Source organism: Oreochromis aureus, linkage group 18 (assembly GCF_013358895.1).
Source record: "Oreochromis aureus strain Israel breed Guangdong linkage group 18, ZZ_aureus, whole genome shotgun sequence".
In the NCBI taxonomy this organism is placed as follows: domain Eukaryota; kingdom Metazoa; phylum Chordata; class Actinopteri; order Cichliformes; family Cichlidae; genus Oreochromis; species Oreochromis aureus.
Window position 1 is genome coordinate 8,299,320 of NC_052959.1, and position 14,574 is coordinate 8,313,893.

The 14,574-nt window shown below is 41.6% G+C and overlaps 1 protein-coding gene across 3 annotated transcripts; it reads left to right on the forward strand.

Annotated features, from left to right (window-relative positions):
• The first annotated feature begins 1,844 nt into the window (after positions 1 to 1,844).
• LOC116335253 (WW domain-containing adapter protein with coiled-coil-like) lies at positions 1,845 to 11,475 on the forward strand. 3 transcript variants are annotated; one of them, XM_031758896.2, is made up of 13 exons: positions 1,845 to 2,197; positions 2,629 to 2,662; positions 2,975 to 3,164; positions 3,571 to 3,662; positions 5,925 to 6,034; positions 6,253 to 6,350; positions 6,475 to 6,753; positions 7,587 to 7,703; positions 8,072 to 8,220; positions 8,348 to 8,439; positions 8,880 to 9,057; positions 9,815 to 9,942; positions 10,028 to 11,475. In XM_031758896.2, the coding sequence occupies exons 1-13, from the start codon at positions 2,157 to 2,159 to the stop codon at positions 10,095 to 10,097; spliced, it is 1,578 nt and encodes a 525-aa protein (XP_031614756.1). In that variant the 5' UTR covers positions 1,845 to 2,156; the 3' UTR covers positions 10,098 to 11,475. The 3 variants fall into 3 exon arrangements, with proteins under 3 accessions (XP_031614756.1, XP_039458457.1, XP_031614755.1); XM_031758895.2 differs by having other exon boundaries at positions 1,846 to 2,197; positions 8,877 to 9,057; XM_039602523.1 differs by lacking the exon at positions 7,587 to 7,703 and having other exon boundaries at positions 8,877 to 9,057.
• Positions 11,476 to 14,574: the final 3,099 nt, after the last annotated feature.

Sequence of the window (14,574 nt, forward strand, 5' to 3'; positions counted from 1 at the left end):
TTCAGGAAAAGATCAAAACAAAGCTCAGTTATTACATTTAAGTTTAGATCTCAAAATAAAAATATAAAAATGCATTAGTTTGATAAAGTATGTTGCTTTCTTTGCTTGTACAACAGTTTTGCCCATGATCTATCCACCAGCATGGGTAGAGGATAATGTCTCCAGGACCTTTGCACTCGTTCAGTTTTAGATTTATATCTAAAAATCTGTTCTTGGGCTGGAAATGTATGTGAAAACCAAAAACAATGAGGCCTGCACTCTCACAACAGACTAATTTATGTATGAGTTACTCTGTTGTTACTCATACATGCAAGTATGATGTACAAAGAGTTTGAAACTACACAATACTGTAAAACTACATCAACTGATTTAAACAAGTGAAATAATATAATAATGAATATTTTGAATATGTTCAGACGCATTAACAACAAATAGTAAAAATCATGAGAAATTTTTTAATGCTCTGTCACTAAAATCAGTTCAAAAATGAAACACCCTGAATAGAATATCTCAACACTGATTATCTAGGATTGTTTTAATTATTTTAATATTCCAAGGCCATGTTACAAAGATTATAAAGGATGTTTATGTCTTATTTTGTTTTTTAAATTCCAATAGTGTTTAAGTAGAAAAATTAAAGTTACTGCTAAGCAAAACAACAGAAGCATGCACTCACCAGAGACTGTCCATCCCATAAGGGCCAGGTCAGGCAAGCCATATCATTTAAAATATGTAAAGAGTACAGGCTGTGTTTGAACATCCACTTGTATTGAAAGGTTATGCAGTGTTCCACTGACCGCAATGCAAGAGACACCGTCTCTTATTCCATCAATATGTGTTCAGTCTGACACAAATAAGGCCAGCAGGCAATCAATACGCCAATCACATCATGGAGGTTACACAGCATGGAGTTTAATGTTGACCTATTTCAGTTCAGCTACCCACATATGACTGCAGACACTCAGTCATGCACAATATTAGTAATAGACAACGTCTTACATGATGAAACATATGGATGTTCTGATTTTGAAAATGGTGATGTTGGGGTGTGTGTTACTATAATGTATAGCTACAGTTGTATTAGATATCACTGGTCACAGAGTTCAGACTGTCCATCAGGAACCCTGTACAGTGCTTGTCTCAGTAGACTCCAGACATCTGAGTAGTTGACTATAAATGCCCTGGACTCATTGCATTTATAGTGAACTACATAAACCACGTATCAATTAGGCTAAAACCCAGGGGTGGTAAGAAAATGGACATATTAGCCTGCTGTGGCCTGTTCACGCTGGACAAAGTGTTCGTGCAGGAGCTATATGACAACACCACAAAAGCGACAAAGCGTGCAGGCTGAAGCAGAGTCCCACTTGACAACTTAAAACTACCGAGACGTGAAGTGAACTTTGAGCAGCCAACGGCAGCACTGACAGGCTGCGTCACGTTATCCAGACACAGCTGAGCTCATTCCGGATATGATGAGACTTCCTTCAAAATAATAGCCCATCAACGCGGAAATGCCACAGTGAGGTGTGACAATCAAACACTTTTTATTAGAGAACCACGTGCGGTTATTTTTGTTATTCTGTGCCATATTTCTAATTGCCAGCATCGCATAAAAAGTATAATTACTTATTTAAAAATGACAACCCAGTTACTTGTGGTTTTGACTTAAGCATATAATTTATAATTTTAAAACGGAATATTCTGTTTCACATAATACATGTCTTGCTTTTCGTTAATAATAATAATAATTATGATGATGATAGTGATAATAATAATAACTCTTCTAAACGCATAACTAAAATTTTAATTTGAAAAGACAAACAGGAACTTCGTCCTCCTAGCCAAACATTACTGTCTTCACCGTTTCCTCCTCCATCTGCTGCCTTCCGCTGAACTACATCGGCCGAATTTAGCGTATACCGTAACTGCATGGCAGATGGTGCATTGAGGGTGTTTCTTTTTTGTTTTTGTTTTTCAGTAAAGACCAGCCGCTATGCAGTGCTGGTATTCGGTGCGTGACTTTTAGCTCTTTGTTTGGCAGGACAGACTGAGTGCAGACATCAGGAAGCTGAAGAAAAGAGCTGTGAGAGCAGCCAGGCAGGCAGGAGGCCACGGTTCCCCCTCACACACATACACACATCACCACGGTCTTGATGGTGATGTATGCAAGGAAACCAACAAGAGTCAGCGATGGGTAAATCAGACTCAGACCTTAGCGTTTGAAACATGTTTTTCTTACGCCGTTGATTTAATTTGTGCGTTTAAGGTTCACTTGTAGCCGTTAGCTAGCATGGTTAGCCTGCAATTAGTTAGCCGTTGATTCCGGATATGTACCTTAGCTGGTCGACTACCGTTACACTTAATAGTATTCACATCGTAAATCCTGCCTATTCTAGGTATTTGTAAGATATACTTTAAACATTACCGATTCAATGTGAACTACAGTATGAGCAAACACCAGATGATAAGATGGCAACTCAGGCTAACTTGGCTAACGCTAGCTTCTTAGCTAACTATATATGCTCCAGAAAGTCAGTTTTCAAAGTGACAAATAAAAATAAATTTAAAAAAAAAAAAAACGTTATTGAGATCTTGCTCTAATCTTTGTTCTGTGTGTCTCCACAGGTGCAACGACAGAAGGGATCCCCAATCGTATCAGGTATGTCATGTTCAGGTTGTTAGCTGTCACCTGTCATGACGCTCCATAAACGTAGGTCAGCACAGTGTGCAGGCGATCAGTATTTAAAACAGCAACTGTCACAACGGTAATTCATATGTGGACTGTCTTACTTCAGCCCTTGTGTTTCAGTTACTCTATCAAAACAAGAATTTACTAGAAATGTCAATAGAATGACAATAAACATAAAAATGCTCTCATTCAACTTAAAGGGTCTCCTGATTGAGAGGTAAGAACACCACTGTGTGAGATTGAGCATATCTCAACAATTCTGCTGTGTACTGTCCTTTTTAGACCCATAAATCTCAGCCAAAGAGCCAGGCCACCAGCCTTCACCGCTACGACAAGGTGCGCGATGGATCGTCAGATCCTGTGCCCCCTTACAAGATGCAGCGACGCTCAGACGAAAGTCCTGTCAGCAGACACGGAGAAGGCACGGGACATGGCAAGGCGAAACCCTCTCATAGCGTCAGAGGGAAAAACGGTGAGTCTGGTGGCATTGTGCATGCATGCCAATGCAAGATTAATCTCAGGCGGTTGTTATGAAGGGGACGGGTAACGGCAGATGGGCATAAAGGTCAACTCTGTCTTTGTTTCTATGCTGGTCCCTGACATAATATGTGAACTTCTTCTGTCATGTGTACTCTAACTGCTGTTATTGTCGAGAAGACTCTGGTCACCCCTGCCAGTTGTCATGTTGTGGATAAAAAAGCTTCTCATAATACTGCCATCAGATTAAGACGTAAATGTAAACTGCAAGTATAAGCCTAAAATAACAAAAGGCAAGCTGATTTCTTTTCCCTGTTTGGCAGTTGTGGCTCTCCCTAAGGATTTAGTCCTTAGCAGAGCCTCGTATGCTTTCTCTCCTTTGACAAGTGGCTTTGTTGCAGGGACCAGTGGCTCTCCTCAGGAGAACTCCCACAACAACAGCTCTCACCATGGCACCGACCTGCACGGGGCTCAGAGCAAGCCCGCAGACAGGGTAAGGATCTGCCCAGTGTTATCTGATGATAAAACCTTCAGCGATTCCTGTAGAGTGCAGCCACGCCACTGTGGAACATTTTATGTGGGGCGTGATAGATAGCCATCTTCCTCTCTCATGCAGACATTTATCAAACCTAACTCAACAATGCTTGACTGTAACTTCATAATTATGTAAGAGGCTCCTTGTGTAGTAGATGGTCTGATTAGATTGTGGACTTCCTTGTTTAAACGATTTGCCATTTGTCAATGTGAATGAGAGACACATTGTTATTTCTCACTGGTTGGACTGCGCAGTGGGACCAAATGCACAATATTCAACATTGTCTGGTTTGACACTAATTTGGACCGCTCCTGCAAGCACCCACTGCTCTGTGCATTTGTAAGCTTTCCTACAGACTCTTGTCAGAGCACACATGGCTCACTTTAAGTTTGTAATATTCAAATTACATTAGAGTCTATCTTAATTCTGTTATATCAATAACTGTGGGAAACTGCAGTACTAAAAATCAAATTATATCATTTTTTTAAATGAATTGTTACTAAGATACTGTTGGTTTTACTAGTAGTATGTGGTATCTAATTACTCTTTCCACAGAGAAGGCATGAGATCATATGTTATAAGGGCTCAAGCCTCACCTACAAAAGCACAGTTTTAAAGTTATACAGATGTGGATGAGAAATGTTAGATCCTAACAGAGTCGTCAGTATATGCATCATCATTAATATTAAACATACCAGCTCGCATCCACACTCAAAAGCCCCAGTCCATTATCGAGGCTCGGAAATGAAAGATGTTTACCTCCCAAAGCAAAATGGATTTATGTTTACCAAATGTGCTGACTCAGGTATGCTCTTGCCAGTATGTACAATGAAGTAGGACTGCTACCTCCAAGCACTGGAATAAACAATTTAAATGAAGTCTTCCACTTGTTGATCTTTGCTTTTGAAGCTTCATAACCCATTTACACAAAGTGATCAATTGCCTTGTGTTACATCAGTTTAAAGAGCACTTTAATATCCTCTCAAGTTGTTTGAAACTTGAATGCGTGCTCCTCAGGAAAAAAAAATGTGAGTGCTGGAAAACTGACACTGTTGCTTGAAGAAACTTTGACTTCAGCACTTTGAGACTGGAAAAGTGCTTAGTGGAGCAAAAGCAGGTGCGATGGCTCACGGTTTCAAGAGGAATGTCACTGCCGGGAAGTGGGTTGTGTAATAAAACTAGGCTGCGTTGTAGAAAGGTGCAATTTTTTTAAAGTGTGTGTGTGTGCGGGGGGGTGTTAGTCATCACTGAAAAGAGAACTACCCACCAGCAACTACCAGAATGCTTTGCAACCTTTTCCTGTTCATCAGACAGACTGGACTGTGGTTTGTGAGGAGGGAGCGTATGGAAAATAAGGAAGTACTTTTATACAAAGCGGAAGAATTTATTTGGGGGAGATTTGCACAAATCACATAGCATGGAGGGATTTAAAAAAAACACAGTCAGAAACAGATACTGTGCTTTCAGTTTTACAGTTCTAGGTTTTTTTTGTATCAGTGAAATAGCCTTTGAAGATTAGGGTTCATGAAAACAAGGGAACATCCTAAACCTGTATGAACAGTGGGAACAGTGGGCATGAAAATGAATTCATGCTTCTGCAGTGGATCGACAAAAAGCCTACGGCATAACTCATGCAGGTTAGTTGATGCCAGTGCCAATATTTATACCTGTGCGGGTTGTGTAGTTAAATTTCTATTGAGGTGCACATCTGGTTACGCCATAAGTCACAGTGTAGGGTTTCAGAAAGGTTTGTAGTTGTGATGTACCTAGATTTAACAGCGAAGTGTATGTCTGCCAGTGCTTGATCAGCAGGTTGTATGCTTTACCAAGAGAATAAAAAGGGGGGGATAGAGGATTAGATGCAATCAAAAAGTACACAAGAAGTTGAAACTGGCCAAAAATGAACTGTCAGGATTTTCTTTTCCCAACTAAGGTTAAATTTACCTGCTCTTGGGATCATCACGGTGGGAGGACCATGTAGCTAACTTGGCATGACTTCTTTGTCAGATTGGCTGTTAAGCATCAGATATTTTGACTTTGAAGTGAAGGGTCACAATAATAATAATTAAAAAAAATCTCAGAAAAATGATCATGCATACAATAATTGCGTTACTTGTAAATGTTATTGGGAAAGTTTTTGTATAAACTGAGCAAAATGAACTTGGAGTGAAGTTTTTTTTTTTTTAACTGTTTGACTCTCTCCATTTTCCTTGTGACTAGGACCCAGCAGATGACTGGACAGAGCACATTAGCTCCTCTGGGAAGAAGTACTACTACAACTGTAGAACTGAGGTCTCCCAGTGGGAAAAGCCAAAGGACCTGCTGGAGAGGCAAGGCTCACTTTATTCAGTTCTAACTATTGAATGTTTGTTGGCTCTTTAACCTGAGACAGTGACTGAGGTTGTAGTTCTCATGCAGAGTCACACACGACAGCTTTAGAACCACAATGTTATCAGAATATCATTAGCTTAAGGCACAGACTCAAACCGCAGCCCACGTCCTTAACATCATCGCTGTTGCTTCACAAAACCTGTTTGCTTTGCTTCAGGGAACAACGGCAGAAAGACTCAGTCAAGATGGCAGCAAACAGTTTTCCCAGGGACATGGACTACAGACAAGAGGCCTTGCAGGACAAAGCCACAACAAGTACGACTTAGCAATAAAATCTTGTTCATGTGTATATAGTTATGCTTCAATCACGACAAACAGTCATACATCCACAGAATATAGTGTGAATTCCTTCTGTGTTCATCACTGCTCGTCTCCACAGAAATCGCATCAGTGGATCAGTCCACAGCAGCCAATTGCGGCCATTCCTCCTCTTCCTCTTCCTCTCAGAGCCTGACCCCTGCTGCCGCCGCTATAGGCTCCACCCCTTCCAGCATGTCGTCCTCTTCTTCGTCCTCTAGCAGTCAGGCGCCTCCGTCTGCCCAGTTGCCCTCGCCGGCGCTGCTCCAGGACCCGGCGCTCCTGCATCAGCTCCTCCCGGCACTGCAAGCGACTTTGCAGATGAACAACGGCAGCATGGACGTGGCCAAGCTCAACGAGGGTGAGGATGAGGGCGCGGTTTACACTGCTTTCCGGTCTAGTGTCTTATTCAGCACAGAGGCACACAACTGGTTCTCAGAGTTAAATTATGGGTTGTTGGCAACTTCATAGTTGTTTACCTTAGAAAAAAAAGGGGGGGCGGTCCTGTTTAGAAAGCGTGCTTTTACACAGCTAGGTATTCCTGCGTACACAGCAAAATATGTCATCTTTCAAAACAACAACATCTTGTTTGTTTTTGCTTTTTGTAACCCCCACCCCCAAGAAGCACATGTCCTCCGGCGTAAAAAGGAACATGCTGTGCTCCTGCCTTGAGGTATGACTTCCAGAAAGAGTCAGGATGAGTGCTCGGGCTAAGTTTATGAGAACCAGCAGAATTTGAAGATGCATAGCAAAACAAGCTAGCAGTTTGGCTACATTTAGGCTTCGTTCATGTTAGCTTCCTTCTGTCTGTTGATATGAACGTAGTTGGTGCACTGTGGTTATAAAGAAGCTTGTTGGACAGGTAAGAGCTGGATTTTTACCCTCTAAGATTTTGCGTCAGACAGCAAAGAGGCCACAGTTCCATCATAAACATGCCTATGATGAGGGTGTTATCGACCCTTCTGGTGATAGAAAAAAAAATTAGAATCTGTGTTTGATTGTCTTTTTTGTTTTTTTACAAGTGTTGCCCTCACACTGTTGCACTAACTCGATTCTTATTTCAACTGAGTTTTCTGACTTCTAATGTTTATGCACTCACCTATTGTGTGTTCTTGCTCACTCACCTGTGTGTGTGTGTGTGTGTGTGTGTGTGTGTGTGTGTGTGTGTGTACATTTCCTCTTTCCTCCCTCCAGTATTGGCAGCTGCTGTCACCCAAGCTTCCTTGCAGTCTGTGCTTCATAAGCTCCTCACTGCTGGACCTGCTTTCAACGTCACTGCTCTGCTCTCAGCTGCTCAGCACTCCAACCAAGGTACGCCCTCTTTGCTGTTTTTCACCATCTGCTGTCACATACTAATTTTCACCTTCTTTGGAAGGTTTCTGCTCTCCGTGTCCTTGTTTTACTGTGTGTATAACTAGGGTTTTTTAGATTGACTACAGGTATGTGGGGGGGGGGGGGAAGCACAAGACATGGTCCCATGTTCTGGGATAAAGGGTGTTTTATATGCTGTTGTATTCCCTCCTCAAGCCTTTTTACCTTTTTAACTGTTTGCTGTTAGTCCTAAAAAAACTGGTCTAATATCAGTGCTCATTTTCCTCCCTGACACTCAGTACAATGATAGGTGCAACCTGACAAATCCCCCATTCTTCCACACCGATCTTATGTTTTCCTGTTTTCAGCCCAGCACTCGAGTCAGTCGCCGGGCTCCCTGACATCCGACACATCGTCGCCGCGGCCGTACGTCTCACCACGGAACGGCACGCCACAGAGCAACCAGAAGTCTCATTTGGGTGTGCATCCTGGCAGCGTCACATCCTCGCAAACCAGGGTGAGCCTTTGAAGCTAAAGTAACAGAGCAGAGACGCTGTGTTTAGGACTGCCCTCCTCTGGACCATCTTCTGTGTCTTGTTTTTATTCATGTTTCTCCTCATCGTCATCTGTTTTTCCCTCTTCAGGGCAGCATGTCTTCGGGGAAGCCAGGCTCAGCTTCCTTGTCTCAGACAGCAGAAAAGCGTCCAGAAGACCCCAGAACTCTGCAGCAGAGAAGGTAGCTTTCAGGAAGGAATTATTTAAAATCACTTCATCACAGCATAGATTGGTGGAGGCAAAGCAGATGAGTAGTTGTGGGGGGGTTCAAGAGCTACAAGGACAACTGGCCTGAATTGCAAAAACATGCTTTACAGAATACAGCAACATGTGTTCCAGACAGTGTTTATGGGAACGGTTTATTTTTGAGAAAGGGTTTGCAGCAAGGCCTGTGTGTTATTTTAGAGTAGTCATTTTGGGGACACTCAGCTCCCAATGATGCAGTTCCCCGAACAACCGGAAATGTTGGTGAGGTTTATTATTCATCCATATTTCCCCATTCATAGGTTAGACGGTGAGATTATAGACTGAATCTGTGTAACAGTAATCAGCTAGAACATCAGAACAACTGCAGCAGGATTTTATTAACACAGTCTCCACCTGCGTGTCTTCCTCCAGCAGCCAGGACATGTTGTGCACAGGATCAAACGCATCTGGTGCCTTGTTGCCTCACGCCCCGTCCAGCAGTGCGAGCCACTCAGACACCCCTGGCTCCTTCACTCCCAGCCTGGCAGCTCATTTCGATGAAAACCTCATCAGACATATCCAAGGGTGGCCTTCAGAGAACACAGAGAAACAGGTATAGTCCTCCAGAAGACAGGTTCACATTTTATAAGGAAAAATGTAGAGCTTGGAATTCCATTTTTCGATAGTGAAGTTGGCTCTTGAGTGACTTTCAGTAGACTTTGTCGTGAGTGGGCCTGTATATGGATATATCCTCAGTAGTTTTATTACTGCTCATTGTGTTGATGTTTGTATGGACAAACTGATACTGCAGAGAACAATGATGATGGAGTAAAGAGCTTGTGCTGTGAAATGTTTTCACTGTCACTTCTGGTTGTGCTACTCTGTCATCTTTTCTGCTCCCTGTGTTTTATTTTATGCTGAACTCTCCCCCTCTCTCTCTCTCTCTCTCTCTCTCTCTCTCTCTCTCTCACACACACACACACACACACACACACACACACACACACACACACACACACACACAGATAGTGAACCAGAAAACATGTGACACTATTAATTTTGCATATTTATTATTCAGATTCTGATAGCTTTAAATTAGGAATAGTTAGATAACCGATCTTTTTAAAAAAAAAATGTAATCTGTTGTTTCTTGGAAATATTTCTGTTTATAGTCACCTTAACAAAGGTGGCTGTTGTGATGGACCTAATTGTGACTTCTATGGAAATATGCAAAGCTCGACTGTGTGATACTGCTAAATATAGACTGTGTGTTCAAAGATGCTGTTCTCCATCGCATCTACGATAACTCTTCCGGCGTCTTTCATTTTTTTGTTTTTTGTTGACAAAATGCACTTCTCCCTTTCCACCAGGCGGCTCGGTTGCGTGAAGACATCCACAACATGGGCAGCCTGTACATGTCTGAAATCTGCACAGAGATGAAAAATCTTCGGTCTCTGGTCAGAGTGTGTGAAATCCAGGCCACACTGAGGGAGCAGAGGTGAGGCAAATGGCTACATTTGCATAGACTCTGCTGTTAACACACATGCATTTTGATTTACATTTTCTTTTTTTCGCAACTGCAGAATCTTGTTTCTGAGGCAACAGAGCAAAGAGCTGGACAAGCTGAAGAACCAGAACTCCTACATGGTGTGAGGACCTGACCCGAGAGGAACAGGCTTGGATGGTCCGATTGAGACCATTAGAGAGGGAGGAATGGACACGGACAGCGAGCTGCTACAGTTTATTCCTCCTGCAAGAGCGACTGTTAGAAGTCAGTAACTGACAGTGAAGCTCCGTCATCCTGAACACGTCTTTTCTTTTTAATATATATATATATATATTTTTTTTTCTCCATTGTCCACTACATAAATTGCTCAAACCGACTGTTCGCATGTCGGAACAGCTAAAAAAAAAGTGGACAACGGGACCTTTTTTGGACAGCACCTTTTGGACCACGAACCTTGGATTGTGTGTGTTGTATTGGGTTAACTTGTTTTCTGGTGTGTTTTGATGTGTAGTGGTCAGGAAGAGAGTCAAAATGAACTAAGACAAACCCTGTTGTGATTGGTGTGACACTTCTGTGGGTGGGGGGGAAAGCGATCGGGTCCCCTTCCCAAACTTCTGAAACGAACTTTGTCATGCACTGCGATGTGTGGCTTCAGTGGCAGTGATGTTACTGTTGTTTTTCTTTTTTTTGTTCACCAATCAGTGGGTTTGCCAACCCATTTTGTCTTAAAGCTGGTTTGTTTTACATGTCAGGAGATTCACTGAGACCTTTGGCCAGACCTAAATGACAGATGTTTTTTTTTTTTTGTCCCAGATGATGGGATTGTTCCACTGATACAGTCACTTGGAAGACATGGCTAGTTGTGTAAAAAGCACTTTGAAAGCTGTTTTGATGAAGCTTATGTTATTGGACCTAGGTTGGCCACAAGAACATCTGAGGTTGTTTTCCATTGTTAGCCCTGCTGGCAGTTTTCTTCCTTCTTTTCTTTTTAAATTGTAAAATTGTCAATATTTTGTTTCTGTTCCAAGTCAAATTGGGGACATGTTCATTCCTTACAAGCAGCTTAGCAGGAGGTTGCATAAAAGAATAGAAAAGTGACTGAATTTACAGTCCCTTAAAGCTAAATTATTATTGTGCCGGAGTTATTACATCCTTGTAGTTGTAACGGAAAAGCTCGACGGAAGGAATTTTTTTTTTTTTTTTTCTGTAAGAAACTCGTGTTTTGGTTTTGTTTTGTTGCTGCAGCCCTTTTATCGACTGACTCTAGACAGGTGTGGCTACTTTTTGTGAAGGGTTCATTCGCAATGAGAGGGCATACTTTTATATGGCCATCAGATTAAAACTGCAGTCTTACACTCCAACAGTTTAAAAAAAAAGTTCCTTTGTTTCCTGGTTGTTTTTTTTCTGTGACAGAATAGTTCCCATAAGATCGGATGTGCACAATTTTTGGGGATTCGGGGTGGGGTCAGGGTTTTTGGGGGGCTTTGTATTCCATAAAATATGTGAATAAAATATTATGCCACACCCTTTGCTTGACTTTCACTGACATCTCAAGCATGCCAACAGAATATCTTCAGTATCACTTTGTAAGCAGTTAACAGATGATTGCCTGTTTGAGTACAGCTGCTGACCACCAGATGGTGACAGTGAGCAATGTTACTTTTAAACCTAATTCTGCCCATGTGATCATTTCTTGCTGGAAGCCGTCATGTTAAAAGAGCAAAGGATTTGGAAAATTTGAAATACTTGGCCTGTGTTACGTTTCCCTTCCTATAACGGGGCCATATATCCATAGTACCCACCCAGATAACCTGCTGATCAGCCACACTTTGCTTTCCGCTGCCAGGGGTGTTTCCACAAATGGCAATTAAATTATGTTAACATTTGTATATTATAATTTAAAATAAAAAATCTGACCTCAAAAATATTCATAAACCCTCCATTTACATTAAAGGCATAAAACTCTACAAATCCCAAATGACACCTAAAAACCCAGAACAGCGTCCCCCCCACCCCCCACCCAACTTGCTGCCTTTAAGGTTAAGTAGTAACCTTTAAGAGCTTTCTCTGTCTGAAGCTGGATTTTTGCTTCAAGAATTGCAACATTTTCCTTCCATCGAGATCTTTGCTTGTGTTGTGTTCCCCATGCACACAGCTACCACATGCTCAGAAAACTAAAACCTAAAGAGTGTTTTCATGCTTTCACCAAGTATCTCATGCACTCTATATAGAGTATTGGGCCATCCAGTCTCTTCATCTTTGAATTTCATTCCCACTTCCAGAGGTGTCCAACTAGCCATGCAGTCTGCCTTTACAAACATTGGTAAGAAATGGGTCTTTTCAAAGAGCTCTGGTAATTAATTACAACAAATCAACTGGTGAGATGTCTTCCCCCTTAGATAATCTATGATCAGCTGTAAGTGGTGTCACTGCAAAGTGGAAGAGTTTAGGAACTATAGAAACTCAGCCACAAAGAGACAGACCATGTAAAACTTCAGAGCGAGGTCACATGCTACACTCTGCTGACTCGATAACTGCAAAGCTACAACAACAACAACCCCCCCCGGCATTAACATCAGCACACAAAAGCTGTGTGCTGGGGTTTCAAAGAATGGGTTTCCTTTATGGAGCAGTTCCTGTAGGTGTAATGTGTGGGTGACCCAGTGCTTTTGTCCATATAGTATAGTTCATATAATTCCCCGAAGGAAAAAAAAATCATATTTATTTTCATTTAGAGACTGAAGCATTCACAGCAGCTATACGAGTGCAGATAAGTCCAGATTATTCCTTTAATTATGTCTGCATCCAAATCTGATCATGCTGATGAGCTTTACTGTTCAGATGTAGGAACACATTCTTATAGTTTCGCAGTGGTCAGCAGTGGCCCCTTTGAGGTTTCCTATCTTTTTTATACACTCCTGGTCTGCTCATTGTGCATTCAGGATTTCCACTCGATTTCATTTATTACCATTTAGTCAGTACAAAGCTCGGCCTGCACCCGAGCCTTTTTCTAGCTGATACATCAGCAGCTAAATGTGCAGAGATCACCAAATTTATCTACTGCACGGGTTCCATTTGTTCTCATATACTACATGCTGCTGCCAGGGCACAGAGGGCATTGCTCTCATTACCAGTGATGCAACATCTTTTTTTTTTGTTACACTTAATCACAAGCCTATTAAACATGATTAAATATTGTTGTTTCAGTACATGGTCTATGGCTCAGAGTGGCTCGAGATGGAAATAAAGTTTTTTAAAATTTTAAATCTTACAGAGTCCGTCCGTCCGTCCGTCCATCTGTCCATCTATCTATCTCTCTCTCTCTCTCTCTCTCTCTCTCTCTCTCTCTCTCAACTCGTCCAGAAGAACAAGATTGCAGTCTTGGTTGAAATAAATCCTGAACTGTGTGCCGTTTCACTGAGTTAGTAGTGAAGCCTGTGGCATCTAAACCACTGACATCAAGTTACTATCATGGTTATTATAATGATATATTCCTGCCCTCTTTTCCCCTCATCACTGTTTGGTTCTTGTGTTCCTTTGTCAGTTATATGACCTCACCTCTCATACATTATTTAAGGATCACACTCCTGATTTTCATCTCCTCCTGGGACAGTTTCTATGTTGAGAAAGGAAGTCACCCTTCCTTTCTCATCTTTGTTCAGTATCTTAAATTTGTTTTAAGTTGGAAGCTTAATGACTAATCTGGGTTTTGTTTGCTGTGCTGAGTAAACAGTGTGTGGACATAACGCCCCAACATGAACACATCTCATTTAAAGTAAAATTAAACCCGCGGTGATACCTTGATGGCTGCATTTTTTTATGGATCCTGCCCAAATGCCCATGATGGCAAACCTTTACCTCTGAACCTCCTGGTATGATACTGGTATTAGTTCTTTTGTCATGCTGGAAAAATCTTCCTTCTACTTTTCTAGTTTTTCCAGGAAAAACAGACAGACATGGTAAGCTAACATCAGTCTGTGTGACTGGTTCACCCTTCTCTCTGTCACCCGCATAAACAAAGAGGCTTATTTTTACCCTCTGGCACCCCACTTTTTTGTTTCTTTGCCTCTCTGCTTTGTGCCATCTAGGTCACTTTACCGTATATCATGATGGGAAACAGAAGTAAGCAAAGAAACATACCTGTTGATTACATATATGTTAATAAATTTACTATGAGAGCCTGTTCAAATGTCCCCACATGGCCAACTGCCATACTTCACTAGAATATACAAAACAAGTCCGGTTTAGTAATTTATCAAAAAACATGTGTTTGCATCATATAACATGAAATCGATCAGGGATCTGAATGACAAAGATTAATGGGATCATAAATCGCAATTCATTAATGATCCGCAACACCTCGTGTTACCTAATGCAAAACTATGATAGTTAAAACTGGCTACGTTTGCAAGAACTGGTGAACAAGGAAGAAAAGACATTTGGCTCGTTGGGTGTCTGAAGCATCGGCCTTGGTGAGTTCTCTGAAAATGCTGTCGAAAAAACAACTTCCTTCTGTATCTTAAAGAATTTTTGTCTCATTTCACAACCCAGAGAAATGAAACCATAGTGGAAGTGGCTTAAACATGCATTTTACCTGTAGGCCACCAGATGGCGATAGCTGTT